A 17,221-nucleotide genomic window follows, 5' to 3' on the forward strand; every position below is an offset into this window, starting at 1 on the left:
GCCACAAAGTCACATAGCCCCCCCACACACAGAGTCCCGAACAGGAGGGGTGGCAGGCTCCGTTGAAACCACCAGTCCACCACTGCGGAGCCTGTCATTCCTGGAGTTTAGAAGCGTCATTTGCATCACTACACTACACCCGCTCCCCACCACAGTCTGCGTCCCAGGTTCAACACTTTCCCACGAAAACAGTAATAAAGAAAACGGTGTTTCATTAACAAAATTCAAGTGATTTTATTTTTAAACGTGTGTTGGAAGGGGGGGGAACGGGGTATGTAACTGGAGAGGACACTGAACATTTAGTGGGTAAAGAAACGGGGGCAGGTTCAGCTTCTCTGTACACAAACTTAAAAGTCACAGGTTACCCTGCTCACTCAGGAACCTAGCTTTCAAAGCCTCCCGGATGCACAGCGCGTCCCGCTGGGCTCTTCTAATCGCACGGCTGTCTGGCTGGGCGTAATCAGCAGCCAGGCTATTTGCCTCAACCTCCCACCCCGCCATAAAGGTCTCCCCCTTGCTCTCACAGAGATTGTGGAGCACACAGCAAGCTGCAATAACAATGGGGATATTGGTTTCGCTGAGATCACAGCGAGTCAGTAAGCTTCTCCATCTCCCCTTGAGACGGCCAAAAGCACACTCCACCACCATTCCGCACTTGCTCAGCCGGTAGTTGAAGAGTTCTTTTTCAGTGTCCAGGGCGCCAGTATAGGGCTTCATGAGCCAGGGCATTAGCGGGTAGGCTGGGTCCCCGAGGATGACTATAGGCATCTCCACATCCCCAAGAGTTATTTTGTGGTCCGGGAAGTAAATACCTTCCTGCAGCCGTCTAAACAGACCTGAATTCCTGAAAACACGAGCGTCATGAACCTTGCCCGGCTATCCGACGTTGATGTTTGTAAAACGTCCCCTATGGTCCACCAGTGCTTGCAGCACCATTGAAAAGTAGCCCTTTCGGTTGATGTACTGGCTGGCCTGGTGGTCCGGTCCCAGGATAGGGATGTGAGTTCCATTTGGGAATCCCATCGCGGCGAAGCCATCTTTGATGACCTGCACGTTTCCCAAGGTCACTACCTTTGAGAGCAGTACCTCAACGATTGCGTTGGCTACTTGCATCACAACAACCCCCACGGTAGATTTGCCCACGCCAAAGTGGTTCGCGACTGACCGGTAGCTGTCTGGCGTTGCAAGCTTCCAGAGGGCTATGGCTGCTCGCTTCTGGACAGTCAGGGCTGCTCACATCCGGGTGTCATTGCGCTTCAGGGCAGGGGACAGCAACTCACAAAGTTCCATGAAAGTCCCCTTCCGCATGCGAAAGTTTCGCAGCCACTGGGATTCATCCCAGACCTGCAGCACTATGCGGTCCCACCAGTCCGTGCTTGTTTCCCGGGCCCAGAATCGCCGTTCCACAACATCCACATGACCCATTGCCACCGTGATGTCCTCGGCGCTGTGTCCCGTGCTTTCTGACAGGTCTGTGCTACTCTCAGACTTCAGGTCCTCACCGCGGTGCCATAGCCTCCTCGCCTGATTTCTCTGCATCTGCCTCTGGGAAAGGTGGATGATAAGCTGCGAGGTGTTGACAACGGCCACAACTGCAGCGATGGTCGCAGCGGGCTCCATGCTCGCAGTGCTGTGGCGTCCGCGCTGTCACTGACCAGAAAAGTGCGCGAACTGATTTCCCGCCGGCGCTTTCAGGGAGGGAGGGCGGTAGTGACGGACGGATGACGACAGTTACCCAAAAGCACCCTCAACACATTTTTTTACCCAGAAGGCATTGGCGGCTCGACCCAGAATTCCAATGGGCAGCGGGGACTGCGGGAACTGTGGGATAGCTGCCCACAGTGCACCGCTTCCAATGTCGACGCTTTCCCCGTTAGTGTGGACTCACAAAGTCGAATTACTGTCCTTAGTGCAGAAGGGGATGGGGCAATTTTAGTTTGTGCTCCTGTTTCTATGAAAGCAGACACTGGATTAGTAAAAAGAAGAGGATTTAAAATGCCTGTTTCAGCACTTTCATGGTTTTCAACAATCTGACCTTCATGAAATAGAACAAAAAGGAATCCGGCAGCTGGGCATGACTCCTAATACTATCAGTATCAGCTGCTGACTTCCAGACAAGAACTCAGTTGCTCTCTAGAAAGGTGGTCACAATCTGTTGTCCCCCAAACATCAGAGAAACAACTTTTTCTTTTAAAAGGAATCTTTTAGGCATGCTTGCTTTTTCTTAACCCTTATCTTATAGAGAACCTTGGACCATTGGCTAGACTGGCCCACACAGAGAGAGCTGACATCTGCTGGAGTGCCAAAGTTCTGTACAGCTAAGTGTATACTGCCGTTAGCAAGATGTGCTCACATACTGGTAGATTTCGCAAGCGCATCAATAATATTAAGCATCCATACTCTTTAACACAGTGCTTAGAAATCGAAGGCCCTTACTTCCTTAAATTGTTTTATAAACACATGGGAAAGTCAGTAAAATCCTTCAAGCAATTGGTTATAGTGATACCCCACCCAGCAGGAGTAGGTTATGAGGACCTCACAGCACACTGAGGCTATGTCTTCACTGACAAAAAAGGGGTGTTTTTATCATGGGATATCTAACACAGGTTAGTTACACCACTGTGGAAACATAGTGGAGGTAAACTAGGAGAGGTGAGCCATGGGCATGGAGCATAGTGCTGACCTTGCCTAGATACCTTGCAGTAAACACTACACGTGCCTTGTCTCCCCTTAGGATTTTAGAGTCAGAAATAACATTGGTTATCTAATTGTAACAACAACAAGAAATCAAAGCGAAACCAAGCCCTTTATCTCAGTGAAAACGAAGCCTGCGTAACAACATGAGAACAGCCATACTGGGTCAGACCAGTGGTCCATCTAGCAATATCCTGTCGTTCAACGGTGGACAGTACCAGATACTTCAGAGGGAATGAACGAAACAGGGCAATTTATTGAGTGATCCCAGCTTCTGGCACACAGAGGTTTAGGGACATCCAGAACATCAGATTGCATTCCTGACTATCTTGGCTAATAGCTATTGATGGACCTATCCTCCAAGAACTTACCTCATTCTTTCTTTGAACCCAGTTATACTTTTGACCTTCACAACCTCCCCTGGCAATGAGTTCCACAGGTTGAGTGTATGTTGTGTGAAGTACTTTTTTATGTTTGTTTTTAAACCTGCTGCTTATTAATTTCATTGGGTGACCCCTGGTTCTTGTGTTACGTGAAGGGGTAAATAACATTTCTTCGAGTGATTGTTCACGTCCATTCCAATTAGGTGTGCGCGTGCCGTGTGCACGGACATAGAAAACTTTTTCCCTTAGCAGCTCCCGTCGGGACAGCAGGGGAGCCCCCTAGAGTGGCGCCCTTATGGCGGTGTATATATTACCCTGCTGGCCGAACCCCCCTTCAGTTCCTTCTTACCATCCATAGCGGCATTGGAACATTTTCTCTCTCTCTCTCTCGCTTGTGAGTGATCCCTTAGCCTTTCAGTCTTCTAGTTAGAGTTGTTCTTAGATAGTTATCAGTTAGTTAAATACCATTGTATTCAGGTGTCTGGAAGCTAGTTTCAGCACCAGCCTTGGGCTGCAGGGCATGCCGCAAACCCAGGGTTTCAAAGCTTGCGCCATGTGCCGCAAGTCTATGCCTAACAGCTACCCCCACGACGCCTGTCTCTGGTGTCTGGGAGAGCACTGCAAAATCTGCAAGGCCTTCAAGCCGCGCACTAAGAAAGAAAGAGACTTTCACCTTAAGCAGTTGCTCATGGAGGCCGCGTTACAACCACCGGCCCCAGACCGACCGGTGCAAAGAGCCCCGGCATCCATGTGCGATCTGGCACCGGCTAGGCATAGAGACGGACGACCAACCTCAGCACCGGTCGACCTCTCCGGCACTCACTAAGCGTCACAAGAAAGGGGAAAGAGGGCGCTCTCCCCAAAGAGCTGCCAAGCCGCTCAGAGAAATTCCCGGCACGCAAAGACAGATTGGGGGCCCGAGCCAAGAACTGGCACCGTCGACTCTGGCACCACAGGCTCCGTTGAGTCCGGTACCCAGCGAATTCAGTGCCGATGGATGTCTGGAGGAGGTCCTGGAACACCCCTCCACGCCTGACACTTTCGAGGCAGTGAAAGACCTCATTGAGCTGTTGGCGCCAAATCCTCTCCCATGCAGGGAGAAGCCTCTGGCACCGTCTAAGAGGGTGCCGTCCAGAGGGAAGCTGGCAATGGTGCGCCGCTCGAGGTCACCGTCTCAGCACCGCTCACGGCACCATTCCCATTCAAGCTTGGCATCCCGCTACTCCCCGGCGCCTGTTACCCAGCACGAGGTTACGGCACCGGAGGTGAACCTACCAGCGGTACCCACGGCGACTACACGCTGGTCCACGATGTCATCAGTTGTCCGGCACCGTAGTGCGGCACCAGCAACCTCACCAGCACCAAGTGAGAGGTCCCGGTCCCGAGACTCCTGGTACCATTCGTAGTCCCGGTCAGCCAGGCACCGCTCCCCGGCCCGCACCTTGCAGCACCTACAGCCACTCAACGTTCAGCACCGCCCTGGTCCTCTCCGTCAGCATCCTCCGGCTCTGAGCCAGACTCCGGTTGCTCCAGCTATAGCAGGCATTGGACCGTGGCCAGCAGAGAGTCCCACTCAGCATGATAGCCACAGTGGCCTCCTTTGGGTCAGTGGCCCTTTTGGACTCCATGGGCCTACCATCAGCACCATCTCCAGAGCCTCCAGGTCCGGGCATTCCATGCAACACCATTCCAGGTCACCACACAGACATGCATCAATGGCAAGGGAGGCCGCTCTCTCCAGGCTGTCCCCGGGCCCCCAGGAGCAACCGGCGATGCCAGACCCAATGCCTGAGGCGGTACCAAGCACTGTGACAGCTTGAGAAGTGTCAGCCCCATCAGGCCCTGAAGTGACCCAGGCCTATGGGGGAACACAGGAGGGTCTAGATGAGGGCAACCAGCAGCAACTCACTTCCTCCTCTTCCCCAGACAAGGCGGGGGTGGGTACATCAGTCTCAGGACCGCCACCAATCAACCACAGGGCTCACCAGCAGCTGCTCTGCAGGATCGCCCTCAATATGGGCCTCCAGGTGGAAGAAACGGTCGATCAGGAGGATCCGATGGTGGTCATCCTGGCTCCCGAGGGCCCCTCCAGAGTCGCGCTCCCTCTCATAAAGACCATACAGACAGATTACAACACTATATGGCAAACCCCGGCCTCCATCACGCTGACGGCCGGGGCATAGAAAGGAAATACTTCGCCCCTTCCAAGGGCTACGAGTTCCTGTTCTGCCATCTGACTCCCTGTTCCCTAGTCGTTTCAGCAGTAAATGAGAAGAAACGGCAGGGCCAACAAGCCTCAGCCCTAAAGGCCAATGAGTCCAAGCGTTTGGACCTCTTCGGTAGGAAGGTCTACTCCTCCGGGGGCCTCCAGCCAAGTATAGCCAACCAGCAGACGATGCTTAATAGGCATAACTTCAACTCTTGGATGGCCATGTCCAAGTTTAAGGATCGCCTGCCCCAGGACTTGCACTCGGAGTTTGCTGCGTTAATCGAGGGAGGAAAGGCAGTGGCTAAGACTTCGCTACAAACCTCCCTCGATTCAGCTGACTCTGCGGCCAGAACCATTGCCTCGGGGGTAGTCATGCGACGCTCAGCGTGGCTCCAGGCATCGGGCCTCCCCCCCCAGAGGTCCAGAACACACTCCAAGACCTCCCCTTTGAGGGCTCGTGCCTTTTCTCAGAACAGACTCCAGGCTGCACGGCCTTAAGGACTCCAGGGCCACCCTGAAGTCACTAGGGATGCAGAGAAAGCCCTTCAGGCCTCAGCCTCCTCAGCAGAGGCAGTATCAACCCTGCCCCAGACAGGAGCCGTATTGCAGGCGGGGCAGAAATAACAGCTGTAGACAGCAGAATAATGCGCCCAACCAAGGCCAGACTAAACCCCAGCCCGGAAACAAGCAAGGGTTTTGAAAGCGCACTTGAGGACAGTGTACCAACCCAGTACCTGGATCCATTCCCTCTGTTTTTAAACCGGCTGTCCCACTTCTACCGTGCATGGTCCCGTATAACATCGGACTGATGGGTCCTACGCATGGTACAGGTGGGATACTCCCTCCAGTTCTCCTCCTTCCCTCCCTCCTACCCACCTTCCCCGTCCCTCTTCAGGGACCCCTCTCACAAGCAACTCCTTATGCAGGAGGTTTTTTCGCTCCTCAAGTTGGGGCGGTGGAGGAGGTTCCACAGGAGCTAAGGGGGAAAGGGTTTTACTCCCATTACTTCCTAATCCCCAAGGCGAAGGGGGGTCTTCGACCCATTTTAGACCTTCGCAGACTCAACAAATTTATGGTCAAACTCCGGTTCCACATGGTCTCCCTAAGCACTATCATCCCATCGCTGGATCCGGGCGATTAGTACGCTGTCCTCAACATGAAAGATGCCTATTTCCATATTGCCATCCATCTGGCACACCGACGCTTGCTCCGGTTTGTCATAAACCAACATCACTACCAGTTCATGGTTCTCCTGTTCGGCCTGTCTACAGCCCCCCGAGTGTTCACGAAATGCATGGTGGTGGTGGCGGCCTTCCTGAGGAAAAGGCAAGTTCGAGTGTACCCGTACCTCGACGACTGGCTACTGACAGGTCGTTCCAAGGACGAGGTCCAGTCCCACGTGACAATGGTCATGAACACCTTTCACTGACTGGGACTCCTCAATGTACCCAAATCGTCACTCATACCTACCCAAAGGATAGAGTTCATGGGGCAGTCCTAGACTCGGTACAGGCAAAAGCAAGCCTTCCAGAGCCCAGGTTCCAAGCCATAGAGCAGATTGTCAAAACAATGCTTCAATATCTCATCATGACAGTCAGGTGTTGCCTGCAGCTAATAGGGCATATGGCAGCATGCACGTATGTGGTCAAGCATGCCTGACTGAGACTCAGGCCCATACAAGTGTGGCTCGCACTGTCTTACCGCCCGTCCCAGGATCACCCGACCTTGTGGTGGTGATCCTGGGGCAGGTACAAGAATCCCTGAGTTGGTGGCTGGACTGACCAGTGGTCTGTGCAGGGATCCCCTTCGCCAAGCCCCAGCCTTCGCTGACGTTAGTAACAGATGCGTCAGATCTGGGCTGGGGCGCACACTTAAGGGATCTGAGGATACAAGGTTTGTGGTCGAGGGGCGAGATACCTCTCCATATCAACCTGAAGGAGCTCAGGGCCGTTCATCTGGCCTACCAAACCTTTCATGCCACTTTGCAAGGTCACAGCGTGATAGTCCTGACAGACAACACCACCACCATGTTCTACATAAACAAACAGGGTGGAGCCCGCTCCTCACCTCTCTGCTGCGAGGCTCTTCTTCTCTGGGACTTCTATTTAGCTGGAAGCATCCTACCTTCCAGGGGTACGAAACGAGCTGGCAGATCACCTCAGCAGGTCATACCACATGCACGAGTGGTCAATCAGATTGGACATCATACAGTCAGTCTTCCAAAGGTGGGGTTATCCCCAAGTAGACCTCTTTGCCACCAAGAGCAACACACAGTGCCCTCAGTTCTGCTCATTCCAAAACCACAGTCCGGGCTCGATTGCCAACGCGTTCCTAATACCATGGGGCAGGGGGCTGAAGTATGCCTTCCCTCGTATCCCCCTGGTCCACCGAGTCCTTCTCAAAATTCACAGGGACAGGGCGACGGTAATCATGATTGCCCCGTCTTGGCCAGTGTTGGTACACAGCCCTCCTAGAGCTGTCCATAGATGCCCCGATAGCCCTGCCCCTCTTCCCGGATCTGATCACGCAGGACCACGAGCGCCTCCTCCACCCGAACCTGCAGTCTCTACATCTCACGGCTTGGAAACTCCATGGCTGAATCCCATGGAGAGCCAGTGCTCTCAGTCAGTGAGACAGATTCTCCACAGGAGTAGTAAACCTTCCACTAGGGCTGGCGAAGTGGAAAAGGTTTTCCTGCTGGTGTGAACCCAAGCGCCTTCAACTGATCCAGGTTCCTATCCCGGTTATTTTGGACTACCTCCTACACCTTAAGCAATAGGGTCTGTCCCTTTCTTCCATCAGAGTGCACCTGGCGGCCATTTCCGCTTTCCATCCAGGGGAGTCTGGGCGCTCTGTGTTTTCAAATCTCATTGTGGGGCGATTCCTCAAAGGGCTGAAGAGGGTGTTCCCGTATTCTCGCCCGCCAGTCCCAACCTGGAACCTGAACCTGGTCCTCTCCAAACTCATGAGCCCACCGTTTGAGCCCTGGCCATTTGTTCCCTCCTCTACCTTTCTTGGAAGGTAGTGTTCCTGGTGGACATTACATTGGCAAGGAGGGTGTCCAAACTGAGAGCTCTCACCGCCAAACCCTTAGACCGCACCCCAAATTTCTCCCCAAGGTGGTATCCCAATTCCACCTGGGACAGGACATTTGCTTGCCTGCGTTTCTTTCCAAAACCCCACACAAGCCCGAGACACCGCTGCCTACACACGCTGGATGTCCGAAGAGCTTTGGCATTCTACATAGAGTGCACGAAAACTTTCCGCAAATCAACCCCATTGTTCGTTGCCATAGCCGATAGAATGAAGGGCCTCCCAGTCTCTGCACAATGCATATCGTCCTGGATCACAGACTGCATTCGCACGTGCTATGAGCTGGCCAAGGTCCCAGCCCCAGCGATTATGGCCCATTCAACCAGAGCGCAGGCATCTTCGACTGCCTTTCTGGCTCAGGTCCCCATCCAGGAGATCTGCAAAGCAGCCACCTGGTCTTCAGTGCACACCTTTACAGCCCACTATGCTGTCAACTAACAGGCCAGAGATGTCCACCTTTCCCCACTTTCTCAGAGTCCTACTTACCAAAAGGCTTGGGATTGAAGGGGAGGAATTGAGGCAGTGGAGCACCACACTCCTTTTAAACCCTTGCCCTAGAACATCCAGAGTTCAGTTGAGAACTGGGAGAACTCTAGTCACTAGGGTCCCCAGGCCTTTCAGCAGCTTCAAACCTGCACACACCATTTTTTTTTAAGGATGATCTCTGATGGTATAGAAATTTTCTCCAGTGATTTGCATGAAATGTCATACATGGAACTGCACAGAATTTGGCAGCTGTATCCTTGCCTACCATACACATTGATGAACCATGTTTGTAGTCCCATACACATGGTCAGTTTTATTACCTGGGTGACGAAAGTACAAGTTAAGGGATCATTAACATGAAGAGAAATAATTTTCCAGTGTCATAAGGAATTATACCATGTACAAATTGAATTAAATTTTCTGAGGCAAAACGTAAGGGGAATCAAGAAACCAAACCACCACAAACCTTAAAGCAAGTAACAGAGCTGGTTAGGAATTTTTTAAGGAAACATTTTTTTGTTGGAAAATGTTGATTCACTGAAGCCAAAACTTTTCTAAGAAATTTATCAGTTTCTTCTCAACTTTGTTGGGAAGATGTCTCAGGTCCAGGATGGAATTGTTGGTTAAAATAGGAGAGAGCTCAGTGTAGCCCAGTGGTTAGAGCACTCATCTAGGGTGTGGGGGACCCAGTGTTCAAGTCTCTGATTCTGAATTATTTGCAGTGTTGTTGTAGCCATGTTGGTCGTAGGACATGAGAGAGGCTAGGTGGGTGAGATCATATCTTTTATTGGACCAACTTCCGTTGGTGAGAGGACAAGGTGAGCTGAAGAAGAGCTGTGTTGAGCTTGAAAGCTTGTCTCTTTCACCAATAGAAATTGGTCCAGTAAAAGATATTACCTCACCCACCTTGTCTCTCTCTGATTCTGAATGAGAATCTCAAACCTGGGTCTCCTACATCCCAGCTGAGTGCCCTAACCACTGGGCTTTTGGCTGTTCTGGGGTGTGTGCAGGGATTGATCTCCTGGCTTTTTTGGAAAAAATCTTTGAAGGGTCTCTGTTTCATACTGATGTAGAACAGGAAAAGTTTTGAAATTTTTCATGGGATGAGAGGATTCCTGCCCACTTGTAATCACACATTTGAGATTGAGCAGAATTGTTGTTCCTTTACTGCTGCTGCTGCTTCTTTCGTATGGCTGGTGTAGAGCAGCAACTACAATTTCACCTGAACTTGATCGAGCCAAATGGCTACATCAGAAGAAGCAGAATTTATTGCAGTAATGCCTCCTTCATATTTATAAATTGGGCAGTAGGTAGTGATATGTTTGATGGTCTAGCGTGGGGAACCACACTCACACACCGGGGAGTCTTTGATTTTCCATTTGTGCATTAGATATCCGCATCTATCATGGTTGGTTCGAATTCGGTTCAGAGTTGACCAAGATGACCGTGGAAGGTCAAACCCAGGAACCTTCTGCTTGTGGGACTTAAGACGTTGGGGGCGGGGGGGTGTTGTCAAGGTCTTGGTGAATAGGAATTCATTTGTTTTCCTGGATTCGCTGAGCTTCGCAGAATGTTGCAGCAGTTCGGCGTATCGGTGGGGGAGTGATGTTAGACAGGACAGGTAGCCAGGGTGTTGGAGTCGACTTAAGGGTTCCCGTGATGCACCGCATCACTGTATTCAGCTGGATATACACAAGTCATGTGTGACTGCATCTGCTCCATACTGGTGCACAATATTCAACTACAGAATATACAAGTGCTATGCAGTTTATTTATAAAGTCATTGGGAGGTGAACTATCTCCAATTCAACAGGTTAATCATTAATATTTGGAGGATTTTCTTGCCATGCTGTATTAGGAGGAGAACATCACCAGACAGACATTTAAATTGTTTTATTTAACTAAAACAACAACGTTAAGTGTTCTGGATTTTTTTCATCAACAGCAAACCTATAATATTTTAACAAAACAAGCATATGTCCCTCGCTTCTCACATTTCTCTCCAGACATCTTCACCTTGTCCAGATCTATTCCGCCCCGAACAATCTTCTATTCATTGAACTTTTTGAAAGTTTGCACTTTTAGAGATAGATGAGGGATTGACTCTGTGTACACAAATTTGCAGAGAGACAATAGAGTTGAGGTCTGTTATTTCTTGCCTCTATATATTATTTATTTATTTAAAAACATTTTTGCTGTTAACAAGCATGTTTCCTCCGGAGACACAAATCCACAGTTTGAGAACTGCAAAACTAAGCATCTCTGATGGTATCTTCTAGGTTGAGCACTGAGTCCCATTGGGTAGATAGAAAGATTAACCTAAATAATCTATACAGAAGCCTGTGGAACCCCATAAGATTGGGTCCCTTATCCATGAACTATTGGAACTCGTTTACAAAACTTTTTTTAAACATTACGTGAATATATTGTCTCATACTATAGAATTAGAAATTATAATTCCTATTCCATGTTGAGATATCTTTGAGCTATAATGTATCTTATCTAAAGATCGTTTTAATTAAGTTTTTTCCTCAAAAAGCATTTTATCAAAAAAATTCGATTTAAATAAAAAAAATCAATTTAATTTTTTTTTTTAAAATAATTGATTTTTATCCACCCTGGTAGTGTCCAGGCTCGATAACTTGAACGTGTAAAATCAAGGTTTTGCATGCAATCAAGCCAACACTGGTGTCTTGCTGTGTCAAGGGAGTGTAGCAGGGTTTTTGTGGTATGAAGGCTCTTAGTCTGATTGTATTGCCAGAGCAACTCCTGTGTCTCTCTCGTCCAGCAGGGAGTGTGCTTTTTCCGGAAGTCTTGGGGAATGTTCTTTCCTGCTACTTTCAGGAGCCCTGTGAACCATTGATAGCATTCTGGTCTCACTGGAATCCTTGCAACAGTTTTCTCAACCGTCTATTTGTAGGCATCCCAATCAGCTTTAGGAAAATTCCATCGTGGTACCTGTTTTGGAAAGAACACAGGAATTTCGATGCCTACATAGATCATTATAAGCCTGTGTTGGCTGTTTGGAAATGCCAATAGTAAATCACGTGTTACGATAAATGTTACCACTTTAGTCTTTAGACACAAATGTTAGGTTTGGATTGTACCCACGTTTCCAGTGCTTGAATGGAATGTTGATTGTTTTAGTTTGTAGATTAGTTGTAAGTCTTGTGCAGATATCCAGTCCCTAAGTTCTTCGCCATCGCTTTCATTTGTTTTATAGCCCCATATAGTGTGGTGACTATTAAAATCACCTGCATAGATGCATGGAATAGGAGTGCTAGGTAGCGCTGGTTTTGGCCATCTTGTTCTAGGGGCTTTATAGAGGTTGGTAATGTGGAGCTCCCCTACTTTGATAGTTGTGATAAATGCGGTCTCCTCTTCGGTTGATGGAATAACATTAAAGTCTGTGATAATGTCCTTGATGTATATTGCCAAGCCATATTTAGGATGATAATGGCTAGTCGTTAGGTTGTATCCATAGATACGGTAGCGCCTAGCCTGTTGGTCGTTGCCAACATGGGTCTGTTGCAACATGAGGATATCGATGTTGTAAGTCTTCAGCAAGTTTCCAAGGTACTCACATTTTGCCCATGAGAGTCTTTCAACATTAAGTTGCAGGATTTTTATTCCAGGGCCTATTTGGCACTCTGTATGGCCCTGAGGAGGAACTTTAGGATTTGTTGAGTTGCTGTTCTGATGACCAGGAGATCATCTTTATTAATGATCTGGAGGATGATGTGGACTGCACTCTCAGCAAGTTTGAAGATGACACTAAACTAGGAGGCGTGGTAGATACACTAGAGGGTAGGGATCGGATACAGAGGGACCTAGACAAATTAGAGGATTGGGCCAAAAAAAACCTGATGAGGTTCAACAAGGACAAGTGCAGAGTCCTGCACTTAGGACGGAAGAATCCCATGCACTGCTACAGACTAGGGACCGAATGGCTAGGTAGCAGTTCTGCAGAAAAGGACCTAGGGGTCACAGTGGACAAGAAGCTGGATATGAGTCAACAGTGTGCTCTTGTTGCCAAGAAGGCTAACGGCATTTTGGGCTGTATAAGTAGGGGCATTGCCAGCAGATCGAGGGACGTGATCGTTCCCCTTTATTCGACATTGGTGAGGCCTCATCTGGAATACTGTGTCCAGTTTTGGGCCCCACACTACAAGAAGGATGTGGAAAGAGTCCAGCGGAGGGCAACAAAAATGATTAGGGGTCTGGAGCACATGACTTATGAGGAGAGGCTGAGGGAACTGGGATTGTTTAGTCTCCAGAAGAGAAGAATGAGGGGGGATTTGATAGCAGCCTTCAACTACCTGAAGGGGGGTTCCAAAGAGGATGGAGCTCGGCTGTTCTCAGTGGTGGCAGATGACAGAACAAGGAGCAATGGTCTCAAGTTGCAGTGGGGGAGGTCCAGGTTGGATATTAGGAAACACTATTTCACTAGGAGGGTGGTGAAGCACTGGAATGCGTTACCTAGGGAGGTGGTGGAGTCTCCTTCCTTGGAGGTTTTTAAGGCCCGGCTTGACAAAGCCCTGGCTGGGATGATTTAGTTGGGAATTGGTCCTGCTTTGAGCAGGGGGTTGGACTAGATGACCTCTTGAGGTCCCTTCCAACCCTGATATTCTATGATTCTATGATTGAGTGATGTTCGTTCACTGAGTTGATGGCATTCATTGTGAATTCTTACTTAACAGAGTGGGCCCCGTGAAGGATGCCATCTTCCGTTCTTCCGTTAGTGCTATTGTGAAGCTTTTGCAATTAAATGTATAAGTGAACAATTTCTGCCCCTGGGCATGGGATTTGGTGATACATATCTTACCATGTGGAACAACAAATATGAAAAGCCATTAGTTATCCAGTTAGAGTATTTAATACCATGAGGCAGTGAGTTCCATATCGTGTATATCTGTTCTGTCCCTCTTGCTATAGTTATGGGTATGTATTTTTGAATTTCAGTGTATTTGAAAGGGATCCCAGTGGAGCTGAACCCAGCGTGAGCCTTGCCCACCGCAGCAGAAATCTGCTGGAGTTCTCAGCCAGCCAGAAGCTCAACACAGCTCAACAAATGCCTAACATCATCTCCCAGAATAAGGAGAGGTGAGGTGAATATATTTAAAGTTTAAAAGTATTAGCTGTTCATGATACTTTCATGCTTTGCTCCCTTGCCTTCAATTTCCCTGTGCATCATAAAGTAGAGTTATTAAGTGAGCATTGTTAGGGCAGCTAAGCCTAAAAATGGAGTGCCTTGAAAGCTGATTCCTCTTGTATTGTACTTACAGGATCTTCCTGGCAAGATTCCTCTTTAAGGCCCAACCTTGATGTGCTGAGATATAAAAACTAACCAACCCCTGAATCAGACAAATCAGTGCATGCATTCCATAGTGAGAGAGCAAGCTGTGTGAGCACTCTTGCCTCAGCAAAGCAGGATCAAGCCAGTATGGTGTCATGCTTTTGATGTGCAGTTCCATACCTGGCCTCATTCTGGTGCTGAGCAAGTCCTGTGACAGTCCCTGACACTGGACTTGCATACAACTCAAAGAGCAGCTCCCTGTCTCTTCCAGCATAGTAGGCAAGAAGTTGCTGCCAGCTTTCCATGTGTGGGGCTGTGATGGGGTGTACAACCCACACACTGCAGAGAAAGGGGTTTAGGAGGAGCTCTGGGCCCAGGTGGCCCCACCCAGTCGCACTTGCAGGGCCTGCACAAGCTGGAGGCAGGGCTTTAAGAAGGGGAGCAGAGCAGCTCAGAGTGGGCAGGCAGTGGAAAGGTGCAGGCAGCTGCTGTGAAGGGAAAGCACTGCCCTGGAGCTCCTTGCTTGAGGTCTTACTACACAGACTAATGGAAATGTACAAAGGAGAGTTAAGTGGCTGAGCATGCAGGCAAGAGGCTTGGTGAAAGTGACTCACTTCATGAAGCTAACGGGGATAGAGAGGTGGCCCAGGGGTGGGGGGCAGAATCTTAGCACCCCAAGGTGTCAAATGTAGCTGCCCACCACTGGGCCCTGGAGCATAGCCCAGTGTAGAGGGTAGGGCCGAGCTCCCCTCTCCATCCCCAGAAGACATTACAACACCAGGGGTCTTCACCTCAGGTGAGAGTTGCACTGGAGTAGACCTTGACTGGCCAAGAGCCTAGCCCCCAAATTACCTGGGCTGAAGGAGACGATGGGTAACCCTTGGGGCAGGATGCTGATCTGTCAATCCCTGCCTGATCTCTAGGCAGCACTGTGCGCGGTTGTGCACCTCCTACAGGGCCAAATGTTACTATCATAGACTTTAATCAGCACAGGTGTAACGATGCTGCCTCTGGTGGGACACAACTGAGAGTATCAATTCAGGACAAATTGCTTAGAGCAGGGTAGTTACAGCCCAAGGCAGCAGTTCCTTTGCACACCAAGGCACGCCAAACAGAGAAGACTTTGGTTTTACCCCACTGGCTATCCAGAAGTCATACAAGCAATTTCCTTAGACACTCCACTTTCCCAGTATCACCACCAGCAGCCACTTATGGGGATGAAAACCAATACCCCAGTAAAAGAAAAAAGGTTCTCCCGAACCCAAAGGACCAAGCCCCAGACTTAGGTCAATATACAAATCAGATCTTACCCACAAATCACACTGTTGCCAATCCTTTAGAATCTAAAATCTAAAGGTTTATTCATAAAAAGAAAGGAATATAGATGAGGGTTAAAATTGGTTAAATGGAATCAATTACATACAGTAATGGCAAAGTTCTTGGTTCAGGCTTGTAGCAGTGATGGAATAAACTGCAGGTTCAAATCAAATCTCTGGAGTACATCCACAGCTGGCATGGGTCATTCAGTCCTTTATTCAGAGCTTCAGTTTGTAGCAAAGTTTCTCCAGAGGTAAGAAACAGGATTGAAGACAAAATGGAGGAGTTTCCAGGGCCTTTTATATTCTTCCTCCTGTGGGTGGAAACCCCTTTGTTCTCCTGTACAAAATCACAGCAACAAGATGGAGTTTGTAGCTACCTGGGCAAGTCACATGTCCATGTATGACTCAGTTTGCAGGCAGCAGCCACTGCTCACATGCTACCTTGAATGTCCCAGGAAGACTTCTCATATGTGGATTGGAGTCTCCCAAGGTCCATTGTCAGTTAAGTGTTTCTTGATTGGGCACTTAATCTGCAACTTCCTTTCTCAAGAAGCTGACCAAAGGCTTCACTAATGCTACTTAGAATCAAACACATTGAGATACAAGTACATAGCCAATATTCATACTTTCAACTAAAAAAAGATACACATAGATAGCATAATCATAACCAGCAAATAACCTTTTTATAGACACCTCACATGACAACCTTTGCTGCATATATGTAACAGTGGTTGCAACAATGATCTATATAGTCCACAGTTTGTCAATAATGTCACAACAGGCAATAGCTGCACAGCTCTCTGCAATTCCTTTATAAGGGCTTAGAAAGATCAAGCACTTGATTTGGCTCAGGGAACTTAATGTTGAGATACTACCACATCCTCTATAGCTGTGCTGAAGGATCCTTCACAGTGTCAGAATCATAGAATATCAGAGTTGGAAGGGACCTCAGGAGGTCATCTAGTCCAACCCCCTGCTCAAAACAGGACCAATCCCCAGACAGATTTTTGCCCCAGATCCCTAAATGGCCCCCTCAAGGATTGAACTCACAACCCTGGGTTTAGCAGGCCAATGCTCAAACCACTGAGTTATCCCTCCTCCCTGGAGAGCATTGAGGGAAAAATGTACTCTACACATTGTTGCCAACTCTTGGGATTTTACCACAGGTCTTGAAATGGTGTTTTTCTTGAAGACCCAGCTGGTAGGGTCAAGACACCAAAAGAGAATCACAACTTTCATTTGGAAAAAAAAAGTTAGTTTCTAGCTCTCATGGTTGCAGAGAAAAGCGTGAAAACATGAAGCAGGTGTACCCTACAGGCTCAGAAACCAGCAGGAAAGCAAAAAACCCAACATTTATTATTAAAACTAATGTTTAAGACAGTCTCATGATTTGGGGGCCTGATTCACAATTTTTGAACACTTGAGGTTGGCCATACTCTCTATGCACCCTAAAGGAGTCTTGACTTAAGGCTTGGGAATCCGACCCAGGCCCTTCCTGTCTTGAGAAAGAGAGTTATTAGTGATTGGTGCCACTTCTGACCAAAATAACCAGTACTTCATGAGGGAGAGGGAGAGCTCAGTGGTTTGAGCATTGGCCTGCTAAACACAGGGTTGTGAGTTCAATCCTTGAGGGGACCACTTAGGGATCTCGGCAAAATCAGTACTTGATCCTGCTACTGAAGGTAGGGGGCTGGACTCAATGACCTTTCAAGGTCCCTTCCCATGGGATGGGAAGGAAACT

At 48.8% G+C, this 17,221-nt stretch overlaps 1 protein-coding gene across 2 annotated transcripts in view; it reads left to right on the forward strand.

The window, feature by feature from the left end:
• LOC112104980 (cyclic AMP-dependent transcription factor ATF-6 alpha) overlaps positions 1 to 17,221 on the forward strand; it is a 362,675-nt gene that overhangs the window by 159,141 nt on the left and 186,313 nt on the right. For both annotated transcript variants that reach the window (XM_026655320.1, XM_026655321.1), the window contains exon 10: positions 13,828 to 13,968. In XM_026655320.1, coding sequence (XP_026511105.1) covers positions 13,828 to 13,968 — 141 coding nt within the window. The remainder of the gene's footprint in view (positions 1 to 13,827; positions 13,969 to 17,221) is intronic.

This window comes from Terrapene carolina, unplaced genomic scaffold (assembly GCF_002925995.2).
Source record: "Terrapene carolina triunguis isolate 2854851 unplaced genomic scaffold, T_m_triunguis-2.0 Scaffold210, whole genome shotgun sequence".
NCBI classification, from domain to species: Eukaryota; Metazoa; Chordata; order Testudines; family Emydidae; genus Terrapene; species Terrapene triunguis.